This window comes from Pipistrellus hanaki (genome assembly GCF_964339955.1).
Source record: "Pipistrellus hanaki genome assembly, chromosome: 3".
NCBI classification, from domain to species: Eukaryota; Metazoa; Chordata; class Mammalia; order Chiroptera; family Vespertilionidae; genus Pipistrellus; species Pipistrellus hanaki.
This window is the reverse complement of record NC_140505.1, coordinates 74,641,911-74,665,272: the sequence shown is the minus strand read 5'-3', so window position 1 is coordinate 74,665,272 and position 23,362 is coordinate 74,641,911. Positions and strand designations below refer to the sequence as shown.

The window sequence follows — 23,362 nt, the reverse complement described above, 5'->3', positions numbered from 1 at the left end:
CAGGATACTATCTTTACCCAAGCAGCTTGCATGCTAAGGGGATATTTCAATGAACTTGTCTTTGTCTGTCAAGCTTACTCGCTTGATGAGTGCAGAAAACAAGGTGAACAAGTTGTCAAGCCATCTTTAAAAAATTAACTGAGCCTTTGGATTTGTTCTTTAAAGCATTCAAGAAAACATTCTCCTTCTTTGAAATTGTCCTTTTTATCTTGTCCTGGGTAAATGAAAAATCAGTGTTAGGAGGAAATATTGGGTGTGAAGCCTGGCTCCAACAAGGTTTTTCAGCCCCGAATTTTGTACACATTCTAAGTCAAAGGCTGTAAACAGTGAAGGGCAGCACCCTGGGGAGAAGTCAGTTCTTCCCAGAACAACAGCTGGCTCCTCACTCCTTCAGGATATTTCTGCAGCCTCAGGGGTATTTTAATTCAGAAGCACTCAGGCCTTGCATCGTGGGCCCTAAATTAATTTACCATGAAAAGCTGCAGTGTTATCTCTCTATTGAAAAGGTCAATTTTAATGCTCTTTATTATTGAATTCAATGGCAGCAACAAGAGTCCTGAAATTTTTGAAAAGAAAATATCCATAATCCCATCTCCCTAACACAGCAACATTCTCGTGTTTGTCTACCCCTCTGGGATCTATCCCTAGGCATTCACAGTTTTAGAAAGTGGCACATCCCAGGGCTTTGCATCACTCAGTACTCCATTTAATAATTGTTTTCCCAATCTCGGCCTCAGTGGCTTCCCTGTTCTTCCCTGGACTCTAAGTTATTGATATCTATATTGGGTTAACTAGTGTTGTCCAGTACTCCATGTCCACCCAGAACCTGCAACCTAATTTGGAAATGGGGTCTTTGCTAATGTAATCAAGGTAAGATGAAGTCTTACTAGACTAGGGTAGACCCTAAATCTAATGACTGTTGTTTTTTATGAGAAGAGGAAGATTTGGAGACACACAGATGCACAAGGAAGGAGGCCCATGTGAAGACACAGGGAAAATGGCCACATGACAGTAGGAGTGGAGTTTGACTGGAGCAGCTACAAACTGAGGAACACCCAGGATTGTCAGCAGCCACAGAAGCAGGAAGAGGAAAGAGGATTCTTCGCTACAGCCTTCAGAGGACGTGTGATCACATGACACCTTGATTTCAGATATCTGGCCTCCAGAACTGTGAGAGAATAAATTTCTGTTGTTTTAAGCCACGCATTTTGTGGTAAATGTTACTTAGGCAGCCCTAGGAAATTAACACAGTATCTATCATGGTATCTACCACAAGGCAAAGAGCACAGTGCATTGCTGAATACAGGCCCTGCACAGTGACTAGAGAGAAAGAGGTCAAAGGGCTTGCTTGAGCCTTAGGACTGAAGATAAGCCAATGGGAAGGAAAGAAATAACGGTGGCTCCTATTTGCTGAGCCCCTCTCATGAGCCAATTAATCCTCACAACTCTGCAACACATGTCAACTGTACTTTAATTTTTTTAAAATGATCCTATAAAACTCCTGCGTCACGAGGCCAGAAAGCAAAATCCAAGTGAAAGCCACCTGCCCAAGGTTACACACAGGAGACCTTAGAGTCCACCCCGGTCCATAGACACCCAAACCTATGGTCATCCTTCCAAAGAGGTTCATGTGTCCTAAGGAACTCTCATTCCACCAACCTGAGATTGTGGAGATGAGGCTTTTGAGAAAAATGAAGCTTTTACAGAATCTATAGGAAGAGGGATAAAATGGTTTTTGCCCAAGAGAGTGCCATTCCATGATTTTAGACCCCTGATACATAAACTTGAAATATTTACTTATTTTTAAGAGCACTTACTATTTTTAAAACCATCTCTGATCTCCACTTAGCTCTGAGTGCTACTAATGGAGTAAGTAACTTCTAGTTTATTTCTTGACCAACAGGAAGGAACAACTCTTTCAATTTTTAAAACAAAAGATTCTTTTTTGGTTTTTGTTTTGTTTTGTTTCTCACATATAAGTGAACTACCGTATATGGTTTTTATCCTTCACTGTCTAATTTGTCTCACTTAGCACAGCACCTTGTAGGTCTGTCCATGTAGGTGATAGATGGTTTCTAGACTTAAGATGGAGACCACTTTATAAAGAACATAAATGTTGACTAACTGTGGTATGTATCTGAACCCAATATAATATTGTATGTCAACTGTACTTCAATTTTTCTTAAATGATCCTATAAGATTTTTCTCAGATGTTGCAATATAAACAGTGTGATAACTAGTCCACATCTGATAAAAATCAAAGAAATTGTCACCACAGAAGCTGGAGTACTGATCAAGATGCAATAAAACAAGCTCCTGTTAAGAAAATCAGTCAACAAAGAGAGGGCAGGGGAGGGGAAATTATTACACAGTAGAATTTTTAAAATTATAAGACTAGAAGCGTAGAAGTGTCATAAAAGTGTTATTAACCAAAAAGATAGATTTCTGTTTTATAGCTAAAATCTAATGCTCAAGGTGTACAAATATTTTATTGTAAAAAGTGACACAAGTCTAAATCATAATAATGTGAATCAATAACTAATAGCATTTATAAATACAGCTACTAGAAAACATTATTTCAATTTCCTAGCCAGGAAGCTAAAGAATCGATCAGCAAAGCCAAGAGTGAAGTGAGGACATGCTTGGTGTGCCCAAAATGCCTCCACAGGCTAAACATGGGACTGAAAGTTGAATCAGAGTTGTATCCTCAAAATGTACAAGTAGAATTCAATGTCACTATCTCAAACTTAGTTAATAATTGGACACAGAGAAAGGATGAGGCTTGAGGTGCTCTGATTCCCACCTAAGTCACTGGAGAAATAGGTCATCTTCTCTGGATATTTTTCTGGGATGGCCTGATGGAGATGAACAACACAGCAGAAAGCAGACGAAAAGAGGCAGGAGGAAGGGAAGCAACCTCACTAAATAAGGATTTTGGAATAGGTGGTGTTTGGGAAAATGCAAGGATGCCTGACTTTGGTGTAGTTCTGTAAGTTGACTCAAGAAGACAAATAACTTTAAATTTTTATGCTTTTCTTTCTTCGGGTTTGACGTGTTGGGAAGGAGATTGAAATAGAATAGTTAAAATGAGCAAACAATTCAGGAACCATGTAGCTCCCTGACATATCCTGTCACTCCTCAACATGTTTAGTTAGAGTGTGGGCATGATCTTGTTCCCTCTCAATCAGATGCAGCAGCCTCCTATCCCCCAAGTGCCACAGAGAAACTAAATGGTCCCCTGTCCTCTGGGGAAAGAGCCAGGGATGGGGGTGAGGGGGAAATAATAAGAAAGGGTTACAACACACACAGAAGAGTGGAAGTGGAAAAAGGGATGGGTGAGAAGAAAAAAGGCAGGGGTGAAAAGTAGCATGTGAGTGGGGAGAGTAGGGGTGTGGATCCTGCTATCAGATCCAGGAAAGCCTTGAGCATTACCAGGAAGGAGAAAAAGCCCTTTCCACACTTCCTGGCACACCCACTTGATCCAGTTGTCTCCTTTCAGACACAGGCCAGTGTACACCATTTCATTGTCATAGGTTCATTTCAGCAAAGCTCTTAAAAATCCCTTTAATATACATAAAAATCACATTACAGTCAAGGTCTTCTATGGAGGCTCTCCCTTAGCATTGCAGACCATCTGCCAAGTGGGTCCCCCAGTCTGGCCGGTGCCACCTTGTATTTTCACACTAGATCCCAGGTTCTTTCCATCCCTAGACTCTGAGTTTCAGCTCATCTTTGAGAGACTGCAAATTAGTTGCAACAAGTTAAAATATTAATGGATAATCTACATTCACTTTTGGAGCCTTGCAGACCACCTCCTACCCAGCCTGATTTCAATTCTAGAGCTTCTGCAGCCCTGTAGGTTGGGTCTAACGGCCTCCTCTCTGCTCCCACAATACACTTCACATGCCCAGACCCTGGAGCTTCCCACACTTGAACATAAACCACTCAAGGGCGGAAAGAGTGCATATTATCCCCAGGGCCTTGTCAGCACGGTGCCTAGCACATCACTGGTGCTCAGTAAGTAACATGGAATGAATGAATGAATGTCATTCACCTCTAACAATGACAGAACCACATTATAGGAGCCAGGAAAGCCACTAAGGCTCTCTACACAAGACTTTGTGTCAGTGGGGAGTAGATGAATTCCCCAAATGCTTGTCAAAATTAGTTTTCCTTAAACAAAAACTCAGCCAAAGGGTTATGCAACACTGAAGCCATATTTTGGATCAATCTACCCTAGATTTACTAATTGTTTTAAGGCAATAGGTTTATTTTGGTCAATGATTTAGTCACTCTATAAAAGCTCTGCTGTTCAAAATTTATAAGTTCTTCTTTGTAACATCTGCTGTTTCTTTCCTCCTTCCACCTTATCACAACCATCAAGAAACATTACCCACAAATACCCAAGTGCCTTAAATGATGGCTTCCTGTGCCTCCCCAAGCTGCTCATTTTCTTGTATCTCTCATCTTGGTAACTAGCTTTGGTTGAAGAACTCACCCACATGCATTTCCAGGAGGATGAGGATCAGTCTACAGCTAATCCTTCCTCCATGAGGGACGGTACAATATGTTCAGGGGTTCCTCCAGGTCAGACAGTTGTTCTGCTGCAAGGCATTATGAACTTGTGCAAAGCTCCATTTTTCCTCAGGAGCATAGCATAAAAGTTTCTTTTTTAAGTAGAAGCCTCTCCTCTCTATCTGGCTACATTTTTGCATACAGATACCTTGTAAGTTATTTTTCAAATTCCAAGGTTCATTAATTTAATTGAATCTCTTCCTAATTTTTAATTGAATCTGCATTTCTCTGTAACCTTTGGAAAGACAGAAGCCACATTACCATATTGGAGAGGACAAGATCACAGATTTATAAAAGAGAAGCACAAAATCACAGGCAGATTTCCTTATAAATTTATTTTTGTAACAAAAAAATTTAACATTCAAAGGCAATGTTTTTATTGTACAGTATAAAATAACTTTTGCTCAATTAAAAAAGGGTTTCTTTTGCTGATAAGCCACCGATACATTTTCCATTTAAAATAAAAACATTTACAATTTGCAGCACTTGTAGAAAAAAAAAAAACCTGTTCAATAATTATATAAATACTCTTGACAGATTCCAGTCTCCCATTATGTATCCTTTTGGTGATGTCAGCTTTCTAAGGCCAATTAGCTTCTAAATGTGAAAGGCACCTCGTGGCCAACATTCTGCTTATTATTCAAGGCATCCATTTTACTTTTACTTTTTTTTTTTTTTTTTTGCACAGACTTCACAAGTCTGAAAAATCTATTAAGTTAAAAAGAATGAAGAAATATAATACAGTTGATATTAACAAACAATATTTTTCCCTTAGCTGCAATTTTTCCCCAGCTGATTTACAAAGTGCACCAGTTAAATATGTCTGTACATTTAAAACATTAAATATGTCAACAGTAAGACATTTTTAAATATTTTGAATCAAATACTATAGCACAAATATAATTTACAATACTTTGCACAGAAAACATTACATCTGAAATATAACTTTAGATATTATATAAAAATACATATATTTTCTCTCGTCGTTAGAAAAAAAGTATTTATTTGCAGGTTCCAGCATGATGTAACAATTCAAAAGAACATAACCCTTTAGATGATGATCCTTTTGCAATTAGATAACACTCTCTCTGCTTCCGCTGCAGAGTGGCACATAAAAAAGGGCTAGATCCAGAGAATTAACCTCGCCTGTGGCCAAAATGCAGTTTTCCGAAAAGGCAACCATAATTGCTCTAATCTGGTTTAATTCTAGGAATTCATTACAAAATTTAAAACCATTGTGTAAGAAAGCCTTCAGACTGTAACACACCTTGAGTCTAACATCTCCCTTCGGCTATAAATACACATGCTCTCTACAGGGTCAAAAGCTGGATAGAGTCTTCTTATACCACGTAGGTCATACCTCTTAGTAGTCTCACACACCTATGTACATCTTTCTTGGCTTACTTAAATGATAAGTTCCCAAACGTCCTAGGAAATACACAATATGCTCCACAAAATGGGGGTCAATCTATATCTCGAACTTTAAAAGCCCCAAAGTACGTTGCATCTTGATCTGGATCCAGTAGTGAAGGGTTGGATACTTCGATGCTTATTTCCTCACCAGACCGTAATTTAAAAAATCCTCCAACATTTATGGAGTAAAAATGGAATTCAGAATTCCCTGACCAGTATTTGGTGCTTCCTCCTTTCATCAGGGTATGGGAACTTGGGATTTTGATACTGGTTTTAGTGACATAGACCATCAACTGAAGATACTCCGTATCAAGGTCTCCCGAAGTTTCATGATGGCGAAAGCAAATGTTGGCATACAGGTAATAAAAGCCGTCTTGGTTGACTATTAGTTTTCCATTGCTGAAAGTCATGTTGGAGATCTTGGCCCAACCTCGGTCATGGTACCAGGAGGACAGACTCACTTTGTGGGAACCTGAGGAGGGAAGAGGCACATGATTTAAAATTCACCCCTTCAAAATAAAAGGAGAAACCAAGATGGCAGCATAGTAGACACTTGAATGCAGCCTACCATAACAAATTTGAATTTAGAACTGGAAAACAGGGGAGGCATTGCCCTGAAGCACCTACGGCAAGCTGAGAGGAGGCTCTGCCATCTGGGAACGAGAGAGAAGGCACGCTGAACCTCAGGAACTGTGAAGGTACAGAGAACTGTGCATGTGAAAAGGCATTGGCTTACTCCCGGCGCGCAGAGAGAAAGGCCCAGACTGAGATTGCTGCTGGTTTACTCCCGCAAGGAGAGTCCAGGCCGGGCTAAGTTCGCTCCTGGCTTCCTCCTGGCATGCAGAGAGGGTGGACAGCTAATGCGCGGCTGGCTTTCTTGTTCAAGAGGAAAACAGAATCACCTTATTGCTCTGATAGATGGCCCTAGACAGGGAGAGGCCAGACTGTCAGGCAGTGGGCAGAGATCTCTCGGAGGTGTGTGAAGCCAGAAGCCATTACTGCGGGACTTGGGGAGAAGCCCAAGGGAAAACAAAGCTTGTCTGCACCAACCCGAGACTCAGCCCCATCCAAACTGAGCACAGAAGCTCTTCCAGAGGCTGGCTTTCTTTAAGGAGGGACTGGCCGGAATCCAAAGCTTGTCTGCACCTTTACCAAAGAGGTGTGTGCGCCTGCAACCAATCTTCCAAAACTCACCGTGAACAGGACTTTTCTAAGGCAAGACTGACAGGGAACCAAAGATTGTCTACACCAGCCCGAGACCCCGCCCCATCCAAGTGGAGTACAGAAGCCCTCTTAGCCGAGACACTGCTGATCCTCACAGCCAGTTGGCTTGGAGATCAATGCTTCCCAGTGATACCAACAATAAGCAAGGCTTAACAACAAGACTTCACACACAGCCCACAAAGGTTTACACCAAGACTGTCCACCGCAGGTAACTGAGAAGGCTGTGCTACTGGGCTCTACCAGAACACTTAGCACACAAAACTATCCCATCAAATGAGGGAAATAACTAAAATGCAGACAAGAGGAAGGACACAAAGGAAGGAGATGGAGGAAAAGAAAAGATTGGACATTGAGTTCAAAATTACAGTTATAAGATTATTCAACAATATCCTAAAAAAAAGACCTATAAAATAAATGAGACCTATGAGGATAGAAAAGGGAGCAACTAGAAATAATAAGCAATCAACTAGAAATGAAGAAAATATTGTCTGAAATAAAAAATATTATACAGAGTCCTAAAAACAGACTGGAAGATTGCAAGAATCAAGACAAAGATTTAGAACACAAAGAGCCAGAGGACACTCCTCCACAGAAGCAAGAAGATAAGAGAATCCAGAAAATTGAAGATAGTGTAAGAAACCTTTGGGACAATTTCAAGCAAACCAACATCAGAATTATGGGGATCCCAGAAGAAGAGAGAGAGCAAGATACCAAAAGAATAATGGAAGAAATAGTGACAGAAAACTTCCCCCACCTGGGGAAAGAAATAGACTTACAAGTCCAGGAAGCCCACAAAGGAAACAAAAGGAATCCAAGGAGGACCACACCAAGACACATCATAATTAAAATTCCAAGAGCAAAAGACAAAGAGAGAATACTAAAAGCAGCAAGAGAAAAGCAGGTAGTTACCTATAAAGGAGCACCCATATGATTGTCAGCTGATTTCTCAACAGAAACCATGCAGGCCAAACGGGAATGGCGAGAAATATTCAAGGTGATGAATAGCAAGAACCTACACAGCCAAAAATACTCTACCCAGCAAAGCTATCACTCAGAATCAAAGGCCAGATAAAGAGTTTCACAAATAAGAAAAAGCTAAAAGAGTTCATCACCACCAAACCATAATTATATGAATTGCTGAAGAGGGTTATTTAGGAAGAGGAAGAAGATAAAGATAAAAATTATGAACAACAAATACGTAACTATCAAAAAGTGAATCTAAAAACCAAGGGAATTAAAAAAATCTGATGAACAATATTAACTGGTGAATATAATAGAATCAGAGGTATGGAAGGGGAGTGGACTGACGATTCTCGGGGAAAAGGAGAGTGGGGTTGTGGGAAGAGACTGAACAAAAACTGTGCACCTATGGATGAGGACAATGGGGGATGGGGAAAGGACAGAGGGTTGGGTGGGAACCTGGTGGAGGGGTGCAATTGAGGAGGGGAGGAAGAGGAACACATTTGTAATAATCTGAACAATAAAGATTTATTTTTAAAAAATTCACCCCTTCAATGATAAGAACATCCTCACAATTCTATGAGGTTAATAATAATAATAATAATAATAAATACATGGCATGCCAGTCATTGTTCCAACAGGAGAATTACTTTTCAGAATTGATCTTCTAAAAGGGGAGAAATACATTAAGATGTACTTAGTGCTCTCTGCTAGGCACCTGAGAAGGTACAAAGACAAAAACTCATTTTTCCTTCCCCCAGAGTTAAGTATAGTATGTGTTCAAGAAGCAAGTCATGAACTTTGACAGGAGAAGTGCAGCTAATTGCTATGAGAATACAAAAGGAGAGATGGTCCCCCAGAGGGATCAAAAGTGACTTTGCTATTACTGAACCTGAGAACACAAAGGAGAAATAGGATGCAACCAACAGAAGCAGAAAGTCATTCAAGGTTGAAGGAAGAGAACGAGCTAAAGGCAGTAGAGAGGAAGCCTGAAATAAGTATACATAACTTTCATACTTCACAGGGTTCTATCTTCCCTTTTAACTCGTGGGAAATGGTATGTAGAAGGAGATGAAAGTTAGGATTACAGTAACTTTGACTAAAAGGTCAAACTCCTAAAACTCTATTATCACCACCAATTTCCCCCTCCTCCAATAGCCCAAATACCTCCCAGTCTCACATAATTGAAAAGTTGCTCCCAGAGAAGCTCACAAAAGAACCACTCCTGGCATTGCACTCCCCAGCTTCACAGGATCCTTTGCTTGTTTTGTGGTTTCATTTATTTTTATTTTTTATGCAATTTATTGGGGTGACATTGGATAATAGAATCCTTTGTGACCAAAGTATCACAAAACCTCCTGATAGACCAGAGTTCTTTTTTAGTCCCTTCTCCCCCTGAAATGTGGTGACAGCTATCCCCATGCTACTGTTCTGGAGCAGTAAAAGTTTCTAAGGAATCTTCTAAATCAGCAGTGTGTCCAATGCTTTTCACATTTTAGGGATTTAGTGTGTCTTATTAGGGTTTTTAAAATTGTCAATACCTCTATGATAAACCCAGTTAATCAATCATTTGTACTTATATGGACACCTATTATTCAAGTAGGTATCAACTAGTGGGGGGAAAAGTTGTTATGCTGTGGAAAATCCAAAAATACTTTTTTTTTCTCCAGAAACCTTGTACTAGTAAATACTTGTGCCAAATGAGGACTATCTGTTAAGATTTCAACAAGGCAAAACAGAGCTGAGGAGTCAAAGATCAGGGTTGGAGTAACCTCTACAGCCAACGAAGCTAAGGAGAAGTCCACTGCCTGCCACACACAAAACAATCAGGTCATGGGGGGGCCTTAGGCTTAAAGTAGATTCCACAGATCCATCAGAGCTGACAATCCTCTGGTTACAGTGACTCCTTGGGAGATTCTCGCAGAATCATAAACCCACACTGGCTATCTTCCAGACTAGTCTGACTCCTGTGGAGCCTCAAGCACCTGCAGCTTTCTCTAGAAAGCAACAAAAAGGAGAATTTTCTACTATTTCTGTAGAACTACTAGGCAGCTTGGCATATGGTCAATAGCATATGGTTCCAAAAACCAGCCAGGTGGTAGAGCAAATGGGCAGGCAGGGGAGGGGATGCACAGAGGCCAAGCTACAGTGGGGCAACTCATCTTTAGGCCTATGGAGTGAACCCTTCTTTCCGGGACAATATATTTACTGAAATCCACATTTCATCCGCAGGAGGGCATTAGAACAAGCCTACAAGACCTTACAGGCACAGCTACCTTCAGGACCCACCACAGCACAAGTCCTTTTTTATTGGAGGTCCTGCCTCAGGTCATCCTAGGTTAAAACATCCCAGACGTAAACGTCATCCCATGGTCCCAAGTGAGTCAAGATGAGACTACAGGAGTATTCATCACATCCTCATAAATACTAGCAAGTAATTCCACCAGACTGATATAGAGCTATATGACCCATTGACAAAGCTAACAAAATTCAAGATGTTTCCTATCTCAAATTATTGCCTTTCCTTCCTTCTTATGCTACTCCTGAATTCAATACTTATACAATCAATTATTTGTCTTAATAATTTATCTCCTATGATTGCTGTTAGAGAGGAGCAGCATGACAAAGGTGAAGTCTATCCTCTCAATGGGATAGAGCAGCTGGTGATAAAACACAGGCTCAGAGATGTGTCTTGGTAAGGCAAAGAAGGAATATGAATTCGAGAAGGGAAAACAAAGGACCCTTGACTACGTACCACTCCCACTATTAGCTAAAATCAGGTGAAAGGTGTCTCATGTCCTACAAAGCATATCTCTGTCTTTATCCACTTATTCAGCCATTCTCTGATCAATTTAGTTGATCAATCACTCAATAAATGACCATTGTGCTTTTTTATGAGCATTCCTTCTGTCCACAATTGAGAATTATATAAAGCAGTGTACCTTCAAGGCACTAACCACACAAGTAGTGGAGAAAATGAGAAATGAGCATGCACAACAAAAAATATGACATCTTCATTTCTGCATGTCACATAGCACATGGATGAAGTTCAGTTAAAGCAACTGAAAGTGAAAGCTCAGAAATCAGCTGCGGCAGGAGAGCTCAGCCCAGTGAGGAAAGAAGGAGCCAGAGGACAGGAGGACTTGGATCAATACAGGTGGGCTGAGGAAAGGGAGGGTACTGTCCATGAGGAAAACTGCAGAGGATGGAATACACACAGTGTACTGAGGGGAAAGGACTCCTGAACAGACAGTAGTGGGAAACAGGATGAGATTACACTGTGATCCAGGTGAAGTCCTCTCCTGGCAGATTTGGGTTTCCATCCCTAATGAAGCTTGCTGATGGCCTCTTATCCCAGCTCCCTCCCCCAGTCTCTATGGTCACTGCTGTTAGATGTTGGAGAAGAGATACCTACAAATATTTAGCCCTAAAGAAAGCCACATATTCTGGCCTCACAACATATTTCCCAATGTATTTCATTCAAGAAACTTGGCCAGCCCAGCTGGGTGTGGCTGGGTGGCTGAGCATTGACCCAGGAACCACAAGGTCATGGATTCAATTCCCAGTCAGGACATATACCCGGGTTTTGGGCTCGATCCCCAGTGTGGGGGATGCAGGAAGCAGCCAATCAGTGATTCTCTCTCACCATTGATCCTTCTATCTCTCTTCTCCCTTCATCTCTGAAATCAATAGAAATATATTTTTTTTTTAAAAAGCTTTGCCAATGTATAAGCTAACAGTCAATATAAAACAGGTTCTGATTCTTCTTATGTGTAAATAAGTATGAAGCGAGGCCCAAAATGAACTTGCAAAATTAAAGCCATCCTCCTAGTACTGGCCAAAACTGGGAAATAGATGGACTCAGGGGCTTGTTGGCCCAGCCTGAGGAGCAAATTCTATTTTCTTAAACAGAAGCATACACTAATTCATGCCACTCAGTCTCAAATTTAATAGCCATTGGAAAGTAGTCAGAAATTTTGCCTTGTTTTTTGGCAATGATTTGAGTCTAGGTGCCTGGAGAGAGAGCTTTGAAACTGCAGCATGCTTGCTCTTGGCAAGCAGACTCTGGCACAGTTTAATGCAATATTTTTTCACATGCCCTTTGTAATGAACTGAAGAGATAAATGCAGAGTACATCCAGAGCACACACAGCTGATACATCAAGTATTAATTTGATTGCCTTTGCTAACATGCAAAATAGTTTTACACTCAGAAAGTCGGTGTAGCTACACCTTAAGGCCCACATACACACATAGAAAGAAAATTTGTTTATGAAATAAGTATCTGGGACAGGATAGATAGTTTAGGAAAATCATCTAAAAACTAGAGTTGGTTTCTCAGTTTCTATGTCTGCTGTCAGGAAAAATCCCTCCATGGCTCATACTATGGTGATAGTGGCTTCAAAATTGTTTACTAAAACCTAAATTTTGTTTTTTTACTCCAAGAAATATCTGCCTTAAGTAATTTTTAGAACAAAGTGGAATATATATAACTATTTAATTAAACTCAAACAATAACAGATTGCATTCACTGGGTACTTACTAGATGTCAGCTTCCATAAAGGAATGTTACTGCATTCCTCATTAAATATTCATAGCTCTTCAGGAGGTAATACTACCACCATCCCAGTGAAGAAACTGAGGCACAAATTATGCCAATAATCTGCACAAAGTTACAGTAAACTGTACAGTGGGGCCACAAACCCAGGCAGTCAGGCCTTAGATCCCCTGCCTATAAAATCTATTTCTTACCAAAAAAAAGAGGAACATGAATTTCTCTCCCTCTGACTAATCCAATTGGCAAGAAGATGCTTAGATAACAACCTATCCTGTTAAAAGCATAAACTTGGGAGAGTGGAATTCAACTTCTAATCCTGCCACACCGTAACCTTGAGCAGGTAAACTATGTGAGACCTCAGCTTCCCTGTCTGCAAATCTGAAGTAACCATACCTTGTAGGGTTGTAGTAATGTTAGAGTCAGGAATTCAGAGTGAAATGCCTACTACATGTGTGTGTTGAATAAATGGCATAACAATAATAATAACAATAATGTTCAATTGTCACTCGATCACAATATTCCTTGTAATATTTTTGGTGCTCGAATACCCCAAGATGGAGTAAGCAGTGGGGATTATATGTTGAAATAGCTGGGTCATTCAGGTAGATGTAGGCCCTGAGCTCTAGCTTTCCTCATTTCCAAAAGATAACCAGGTCTCCAGTTTATTGAGCTGAATCCCACCCCTCCCCTACCCCACCCAGAGAAAGTGATAACCTCTGGAGAAGGAGAAGTATGTTTCATTTCATGCCTATTAAATATCAATCTGTCAAGCATCTACCTGGAATTCTGCAGGAGATGGCTGAGTATATGACTACTGGGTAAATTCATGTACCTCACAGGCAAGCAATGAGGATGGTCAACTTTAGCTTGGGTAAATATAGATGAGGATCATAAGGGATTCCCATTTATGCAATCTTAATTGGCAATCATACTAGATAATAAAACCCTAGTTTACAAATTAACCGAACAGCAGAACAACCAGCATAACGACCGGTGGAATGACCAGTCGCTATGATGTGCACTGACCACCAGAGGGCAGATGCTCATCTTCCCAGAGAGAGGCTACTGGAGGCGGTGGCAGGGGACAGGGCCTGTGAGGAGGTGATGCCAGGCCACCAGGCAAGATAGGTGCCAACTGGCCCCCCTCCCCAATTGCCCTGTCACCAGTCATCCTACAGATGGCCCTGATCACCGGCCAGGCCTAGGGACTCTACCCTATTATTGGGAACCGTCTCTTCAATTTAAAAATTAAAACATAGCAAGGCTATTCTTAACACTGAAAAGAGAATGAGGCAGCAATGACATGCATGGAGTCTGGCTTGCACATTTTGTGGTCAGCCCTGATTCTGACACTTATAACTGTGGGACAAAGCCAATTATTTAACTTCTCTCTGCTTTAGTTTTTCTCCCATAAGATGGGGGAAATGGTACTACTGACCCAGAAGGATGATGTTATGTACTACTTTTTATAATCATGGCAAAAAAATATAGCTGCCCATACAACAGCAAGATGCCTTTCACCTATATGAAAAAGTATGGTCACTGGTGCATGCAGGATTGCGAGAGGATGCAGGCTGGGCTGAGGGGACACGCCGCCCCACACCGCCCCATGAATAAATTTTGTGCACTGGGCTTCTAGTTTAAAATAAACCATTTGATTATCTGAAAATTAATGTAGTAATAATGACCATTCTTACATGCTTGCCAATCACTGTTTTCACAGTGTGGATTACCAATTGAAGACTAAGTGTCTTTCTTCTGATCTAGAAGTTAAGGGCTCTCAAAAATTGGGTAAAAGGTTAATAAATAGGTTTGAGTATTCAAATAGGGCTGATAAATGACTCTTGAAATATTTTTTCAAGCTGGATGCAAATGAAACTTACCTGATGGGATGTCAGTGGCATTAATAGTGAGATGAGCATAAGGTTGAGTGTCAGGCTTGCTCCTCCTGGCCAGATCTAACCACGAACCTTCCACTGTAGATATGAGAGAAACCATGTTAGCCCAAAGACAAGTGACCTTATGGAATTTCAAGTATTCATACAGATCCAAACTTACCTTTTTCTGCTCTGATGTGTTGAGATCTAACAATATGCTGTAATTCCTGAAAGAAAGAAAAAAAGAATTTTGTTTACACATTCTTTCAGTAAAGCAGTAAGAACTTAGGGCTGTTGGGCATACCGTAAATGAATCCTTTTTCCTTTAACATAAGCCATAAGTACACAGGAGATAAAATTCCTGGTTATTCTAGGTAGTTATCAAGGGGAGTACAGCCCAAAAAATTACGTTGAAGTGCTAAAAAAGTAAGACTGCACACATACTAGCTAACAAAATACTTTGGACTATAAGAGGAAATGAAAGACAATGTACATTATAAAACATACAATAATTGAACATAATTAAAAACTTGTAGCAGTTACACAGATGGGGATGAAGTTAATAGGAAAATAACAACTACCACAGAATACAGGACAGTGTTAAATTTTAGGGAGGTCCTTTTATGTCTATTTCTTTAGTGAATTTCTGTTATTATAACATTACAAAAAATAGAATGATACCTAGCTACCAGTGGTTAGTTTTTTATTTTAAAAAGTAACAATGTATAAATTACTACTTGGAAATCTAATAGCTTTTGAAGTACCAATTACCTTAAAATAATGCTGCAAACAGAGGTTTAGAGGCATGAGTCAGAAAAGGAAAGAACACAAGTCCATAAAGAGTGTAGGTAATTGAATATCTCAATGTGAGCCCTGCGGATGAAGGATGCAACAGATAACTCCATCGCACCCTGAATCAAGACCTTGGCTACCATTAAATAGGTGAAGTGACTAAAACCTTGGGCTTTGACCTCAGTTCAAATCCATGCTCAGTTCGAATCAGTTACCTATTACATTGAAGATATTAACAGCAACTCTTTCATAAGGTAATTGTGAAGAGTCACTGAGATAATGCACACAGGCACTTAGCAGAGTGTAAATACCAGAACTGCTCTAGAGACATCCTAATTTCTGTTACTGGGATGAGCATGCGTGCTGAACATCCCCTCCATGGTGTTTAAAGGATAGGCCATGGAGCTTAACTTCTTTGAGTGCCTGGAGAGAATGGCTTTGAGAAAGATGATAAATAGATGATAGATACATAGACCCAACAACACAACTTCAACTGTTAGCAGTTGAAAATGTTCTAGAGATAAGACAGCACTGATTCTTTTCTCTGCCTTTAGGACCCCCACGGGAGATGAGAATCTATTCAATTTTTAAATACTCTTAGAGGAGACAGCACAGCAATCTTCAGCTGCCTGTTCTAAAGTCCTGAAGAAATCATAGTGTTGCTGACTATTAGAAAGAAGCTTTAGGGATGTATCCAGGGCCACCTCTGTCCTCGCTTTGACACAGGGCACTGCACTGCACAGTTGCAGAAAATTCTAGGCAACTCGTAGCTCCTCTTGAGTTGTGCAAGGCAGAGGCCCTTACCAGGCATTGCTTTTCTTTCTACCCCATCCAAGTTTTATTTCTTTCCCCTGATGGCCTCCTATCTCCCATCTCTTCTCATGGCCTCTGGGTTTCCAGTTCTACCATGATAGAATTTCCTGTTTTGGTCTCTTTCCTGATTTGGTCTCTGCTACATTTACAGCAAAGATTTTATATATGCACAATGTAACTTTGAAAATTTTATATACATATGTAAAATATAGATACCTGTATGTATGTGTGTGTGTGTGTGTGTGTGTGTGTGTATATATATATATATATATATATATATATATATATCCTTGTACTTTTATAATGGGTATATATTTATAATACAATATATATTTATACATTTACATATAAAATATATGCTTACCTGATTACTATCTCTTAAAACATTGGAATATGAATTTTGATGACAGAGTGCTTTAAAATTGTCTACCCCTAATTTTCCCTGTAGCCCTGCTGTGCCTCATCGTCAAAGGGAAGGAGGAGCAGAGGAGGAACCAATGGTCTGCAAATTCCTGATTCAGGGGTCTCTGCTGAGGAATACACACTTATTGTTGAGAAAAACATGGAAAGAGCTTCTGTGGGAGCTCAGTGATTTTCAGGCTTGAGCATCCATCACAGTCTCTCAGAGGTCATGTTGGAACAGAGTCTCTGATCCAGGTCTGGGGTGTGGCCTGAGAATCTGCATTTCTAATAGGAGAGCTAGTGCTGCGGGCCTGGGGCCTCAATTTGAGAACAACAATCCCTCTCACATCCCCAAAGACACCAGAGATGGGCAATCTGAGATTTTCTCAAAGCTTGAGATGGAGGCTAAAGAAGCATCAGACTCCAGTCACTGATTAGTTGGCAGGGAAAATTTGTTCTCTCCCACCTGGGAATGAACTTCTCCTGCCCATTTAATCAGTGGTTTCTAGGTCAGAGCTGTCACAGATTTGTTCTGTTACAAGAAAATTCAATAACCAGCAACATCCAGAAGCACTTGCAATGTGTGCTATAAAAAATAAGAAACTGTGTCATAACCCAGGGTGAATTAAAATTCTAGCTGAAGACTCATAAGGCAATGCTGCTTTCTTGTTATATCTGCTGTTGGGTATCCAGGGATTGCAATTCCTCTCTGAAACTCTACAGGGAAGTTTCCATGTGAAAAGGGGCTACATGATGTGTCTATAGCCTCACTCCACAAAAAAAAGTGTGTTCTCAATATCTGTTCTTGTATCTTACCCCCTCCCAATTTTTTGCACCCTGAGAGTATCGTTGTTTATCTGTATAGATAACCACAAACAACATTCTTCTAAGCCAGTGGTTGACAAACTCAATAGTCAACAGAGCCAAATATCAACAGTACAACGATTGAAACTTCTTTTGAGAGCCAAATTTTTTAAACTTAATCTTCTTCTAACGCCACTTGTTCAAAATAGACTCGCCTAGGCCGTGGTATTTTTGTGGAGGAGCCACACTCAAGGGGCCAAAGAGCCTCATGTGGCTCGCGAGTCGCAATTTGCCAATCATGGTTCTAAGCCTACATTTTTAGAGTGCCTGGCCCCAAGCCCCAGCCAATCTAAGTCAATTAGGTACTGACTTAGTAGTTGGTAAAAGAAGCTCGGCAGGTGATGCCAATGTGCAGCAGGGAGTGAGAAACATTATTACTGACTCAGTGTTCCCTTGAGCAGTTGTTTGGTGACATCTCTATTTAGTCAGAGATTTATGATACTCTCACAACTTATACATATTCCACATATTGAAAATGAAATCATCTCTTAGATTCATAGCCAACAAAGTATTGTCCCTTACATTATCATATTTGATTCACAGGCTGGGTAACTATTACTAACCTCATTATTTAGGAGGCAGAGAGAGAATAAGAACCCAGTGTATAAAATTGGGACTTGAACATAGGCCTTTTGACACTTTTTTTAGAGATAAAAGCCCATTCCCATTTTTTAAGATATAGTCATCAAACATACTCCTGAAAGCTGGGGGGAGGGGAGAAATATTAATGGCCAGTGATGGGCTTCAGAACACGCTACCCCAAAAAATGGTACCTTGGCACACTGAATACTTTAAGCTGAAGGAATTTGAGAGGCATCAGGTGCAGGAAGGACTGACTACCTGACCTTCTTCTTATTCCCCGAAGCAGGTCATGGACCCTCATGTGCGAGATGCTCCTCAAACCTGGAGGGAGGGAGCATCCCTTTCTTTAAACCCAAAGGGTGCTGAGAAAAACCGGAACGAAGGCCTTGCTACGTTTCTCCCAATTTGCTGTCCTTACTCCACGCCCTTTTGTCCTGTCACATTTTCCCACACTGCTCCACTCTTCACCAAACCTAATATAAGCATTCAGGTTAATCATTTCTTCAGGTCTTCATTTCCTTATGGGGTCTCCCATGTCACATAAAGCATGTGAATTTGTGTACTTTTCTCTTGTTCATCTCTCTTTTGTCAGTCTAAGCTACAGGGCTCCAACTGGAGAACCGCGGAAGGTAGAGGGGGGAAAAAATCTGTTTCCCTTCCCCACACCCGTCAAGAGGGTGGTTCCTTCCCCGAAGTAATGATGAGGAAATGAGGTACAGTTTGACTGGGGATCTGACAAAAAGGAGACCCCCACATCAGGAAATATGGCCTCGGAAGGAATTCCCAGGAGCTTCGGAAAACAATGGGCTTAGAGGTCACTGAGTCAGGGCTGGGCTGGTGAACCCCCCAAACTGAGCCATGCAGGCCCTAGGCATGAGGGGGTATCCTGTCCAAGTCCACTGCACAGAGCAGAAGCAATTCCCCAAAGTCAGATATTTTGCTACGTATACCCAAGCATGGATTGTTCTCAAATTCCCTCCTAATTAATATTTTTCATTTTCAAGATCATAGGAACTCCTTCTGAAGCACTATCCAAATTCACTCTGACAATTCCATTTTCTTTTTAAGCTTTGAATTTACATTCATTTTCATCCACATTGTTCCTCTACGCCTGTCACATTAATGGGAATGCTTTAAAATTTGCAGAGTTCTTTATTCCCCAATCTTATCATTCAAGCATTGTTTCTGGTTACTTTAAATTCAGAAAGTTCTGATCTAATTTGGGGAAAACACTACGAAGAACATCCTAATTTCCTCTCCTCTGAACAAATTATTCAAATGCAAGAGATCTTTTTAGAAAGCATTTTATCTTGTTTTAAATCCATTTGTACATAAATTTTTAAAAACCCTCTGGATAAACTTCCAATGCAAGTACATGTTGTCTGCAGTATCAGAATGCCCACAGATTTGCCGCAGAGAAGTGTGGACAGCTTGGACACACCTCCCAGCAAACAGCTTCCCCCAGAAACTAGAAACCGCCTCCAGGGTGAGGAAGCTGGGCAGAAGGCCTGCCCTGCATTCTTCTCTTGGCTGAGAGCCACAAAAGAGAACCCGGTGTCCTGCTCCCCGGGAAGACCACAGATCTGCCTTCTCAGAATGCAGCATGTGTCGTATCTGTTACATGCAAGGGACAAAAGGAATTCCCTCCGGGTTCTATAAAGTACTCATGACAATGCCTATAAGTTACTAAGAAAATTCACGTGAAAGAATGAACTTGCTTATGGTTACACTGTAACAAGTAGGCTTTTCAGAGAATTTAAGTAATTTTAGATAAGCATAATTGGCCCTAAATTGTGATAGCTTTATTTCGACCTTCGAAACAGGACAAAAAGGAAAACTAAACCACTGGTAGGCATCTAAGGAAATCTCTGCCAAGTCAAGGATAACAGAAATCTTCTAACACACTGCCACCTAGTGGACTCTGTCCGACATTGACAAGCCTGAGGAGCCACCGTGAGGCTTAACAGATTTAAAATTGCCCTCTGCCCTCACTCCAATGTCTAAAAACAATAGAAATGAGGAAATTTCACAACATTTTTTTTTAGTCTTCTCATTGTGGTATTTTACTATTTAGACTGCATTAACTTTTCATCTTTGCTGTCATTTGGACAGGAAAACAAAGGATAATGATTTTTTTTTTTTTATCTCAACTTTTCACTCACAGAAGAACCTTGGGATTTCACAATTTTGCCTCCAGGAAAGAGAGTACACAAAGGATCGATGTGATTGTGTAACTGTGGTCTCTGACACTGCTTTCCTTCAACTTCTCCTGAACTCAACATCCAAGAAATGCAATTCCCAGCGGCATGACGGGGGAAATGAAGAGTACAGACCATGTCTTCAGTCTTTTGGGACCAGCCAGGATGATGTTCCTCTTTTTAAGGGTTTTAGGATCTTTTGCCAAACATAGAGGAGAGAGACATCCCAGAACTGGCTCAACCTCGATAAGTCTGGGCCACTTAGGAGAGATTGTAGTGTAGAATAAACAGGAACACCTATGAGTATTTTCAACTCCTTTGAGCAGTTAAGGGAATTTTGCTCCAGGGAATTTCAATATTTTCCACAAATGGTAGCTACTAGTAAGCCCGCCTCTGCAAACTCTGCTGGTGATTGTCCCAAACTAGACTTTGATAACATTCCAATACAGGAGTGACGCTATTAAATTGGGCTTAAGTTTGTTTGTTGCAGTGGGTTGTTTGTTTGTTTTGTTGATGTTGTTGTTGTCTTACAAAATAATATAAGCAGATTTAAGTTCCCACTGAGGACATCCCCAGCTGTAAAGATTCCCTGAAAAGGTGAGATTGCCCGAGTCTGGGTTTCTCCGACTGAAAATCCCACCTGTGCATTGTGATGTGAATTGTGTAGTCCGTGCGTGCCTGTCAATATGGGCACAGAAGAAGGAATCTGTACGCCAGATGCTTTGGAAACCACTGGCACCAGCTCGTAGCCAGGGTCTCAGGTGGCTGCCTCCCTCCACAACTCCAGCAGCAGCTGCAGGGACATCTGGCTGGCTGAACAAGGATCTGGTTTGACAGATATAATGCAGGGTTCACACACTTGTTAACACATGTAATGCATTTATTTTAACATCTTAATGATAACCTTCATGTAATTCTTCTCCAGTGTGTTACAAGAGTGTATCCGTCAGCCGCGTTAGCACGGGAATGCCGCACATGGGTTCTTTCTGAGAATGAGGAGCCGCTTTTCTATTCCTGCAAACAAGTCCGGCAGACCTCCCCCTGGTAAACAGCTCTGAAACCCAGGCCCTGCCCTCCAGCGGGAGGACCGCTGCCTTCCTTCAAGCTCCAGCGTTTCTCACTGGGATTGTGGGAAGAGCCTTCTACAGCCTCTCCAGCCTGCTCTCCTTGCACCAAGCGAGTTCCTTCTCTCTGAAAACCCTCCAGTGGCTGCCCGGGGCTTCAGGAACAAGCCCACATTCCTACAGGGCTCAGAAGACCTGAAGAGTAGAGCATGCTGAGATGTAAATGAAAATCACAGCGACCAGAGAGTAAAGGAGACAGAACAGTTAGCCTTGTTAATAGCTGTGGACCAGCTCAGACAAGTCTGCTTGCATTCCTATCTGTCTGTTGGATCTCTGGGTTACTGTCCCGGTGGCTATTTCCCCAGATCTCTAAACCAGGCACCATCCAACCCCAGGAGCCTCCGCTTCTTGTCACCCTCGGGCTTCCGGCTGCCCACAGCCCATCCACATCCACGGGAGCGAAGTTCCTTGTGAGCTCTGCTTGTTCCAAGCTGCCTGCTTCACCTTCTCCCGCCCCTTTGCCTACAGCAATGTCAGCTCTTTCCGAGGGCTTACTACTTTCTCCCCTCCTGCTATGTTTGCAAACCCCGAGAGGATGCACGCCTAGTCTCTCCTACCCCGCCATGCTGCTGGTGTTTAGGCTCCAAACACCAAGACCAGCATTTTTTTCCTTCCTTCCTTCCTTCCTTCCTTCCTTCCTTCCTTCCTTCCTTCCTTCCTTCCTTCCTTTCTTTCTTTCTTTCTTTCTTTCTTTCTTTCTTTCTTCCTTTCTCTTTCTTTCTTTCTTTCTTTCTTTCTTTCTTTCTTTCTTTTCTCTCTCTCTCTCTCTCTCTCTCTCTCTCTCTCTCTCTCTCTCTCTCTCCCCCCCCCCCCCCATCTTTTTCCTGGTAATGGTCTAATAAACCCTATCTTTTAAAAAGACTTTCAGCTGTGGAAGTTATTTTTTTTCTTCTTTGATTTTGGTGTTTTGTTTAACAGGCCTTGCACAACTACTGCTCCAGGCTCTCCCCCAAACCCCACCACCCTAAGGATACCCCTGGACACCAAAGGTGCCAGCCACACAGAACTACTTGGGGTCAATTTTCCCTGCGAGCATCCTGCCCTCGGGGTCGTGCAGATTTTGTGTACAGCTGCTCCCTCAGGCAGCCCGTGTGTAACTGTAAGGGTTTTATTCCCATGGTGTTCTTGGTTTACAAGGCTGTGCAGCAACTGAAGAGACAGGGATTAGCATCGCTGTCTCAGCCTCTTGCTTTCCTCCACCCCTAAGCTCACACTGACCTTCAAACCCACAGAACATGGGGGACATCCCATATGCACTGGATAGAAACCCGCAATTCCATGTGAAGAATCAATGGGGACCGTTCAAAAATACCTCAAAGCAAAGCAAGATAGAACATGACCTGTGACTTAGGTGTCTATCATGACCGGGCTAGCAAAGACTGTGCTGATCGGCCCAGGTCGCCTGGAGCAGGGCCCTGCAGGATCCCAGGACAGGAGGGAATGGGAGCACTGGGCAGAGGGGGGCAGCATCCCAGCAGGAAGCAGGGGAGAGGAGAGAGGAGACAGAGCCCTGCCCTCTAATCCTGAAGGTAAGAGCCATCTTGACTGAAATTGGTAATTTTGCATTTCGATCCCTGAAACTTTGTCTTACTAGAAATTACTGAAGCAAAACATTCTCTCAAAGACCAAGTCTCCAAATGTGCATTCTACCTCCCTCCCACTAGAGTGCCCCCTGTTAACCCCCTAATCCCTTCGCCTCCTAACTGAGTCAGCTGCCGCCATCCCAAGGCCATCTCTCAAAGTTCTCAGGGCAGAGCATGACGCAGTGTGGACTGGCCTCCTCCTCCCACCGCAGCACGGTCACCAGGGGCCCATTTCTCTCGGAAGAGTCTGCTGATTGGAAAAGACACGTCTTTGCAAACAGATAATGCGCTCTCCCACCAAAGGGCTGAAGAAGAGAGCGCCCTTGTTTTCCTAACGCAGAGAGATGCTTTCCTGGCAGCGTGATGGCCGCACCGGGAACAGAAAATTAGTTTTATTG

General features: G+C 41.7%; 1 protein-coding gene across 1 annotated transcript in view; it reads right to left on the bottom strand.

Annotated features, from left to right (window-relative positions):
• Positions 1-5,566: 5,566 nt before the first annotated feature.
• Positions 5,567-23,362, bottom strand: part of TNFSF11 (TNF superfamily member 11) — a gene marked incomplete at its 5' end in the record, with an annotated part of 34,834 nt that continues 17,038 nt past the window's right edge. Inside the window, 3 exons of the mRNA XM_084876573.1 lie at positions 5,567-6,460; positions 14,613-14,705; positions 14,788-14,833. Of these exons, the coding sequence (XP_084732699.1) occupies positions 6,039-6,460; positions 14,613-14,705; positions 14,788-14,833 (561 nt within the window). The 3' untranslated portion in view covers positions 5,567-6,038. The remainder of the gene's footprint in view (positions 6,461-14,612; positions 14,706-14,787; positions 14,834-23,362) is intronic.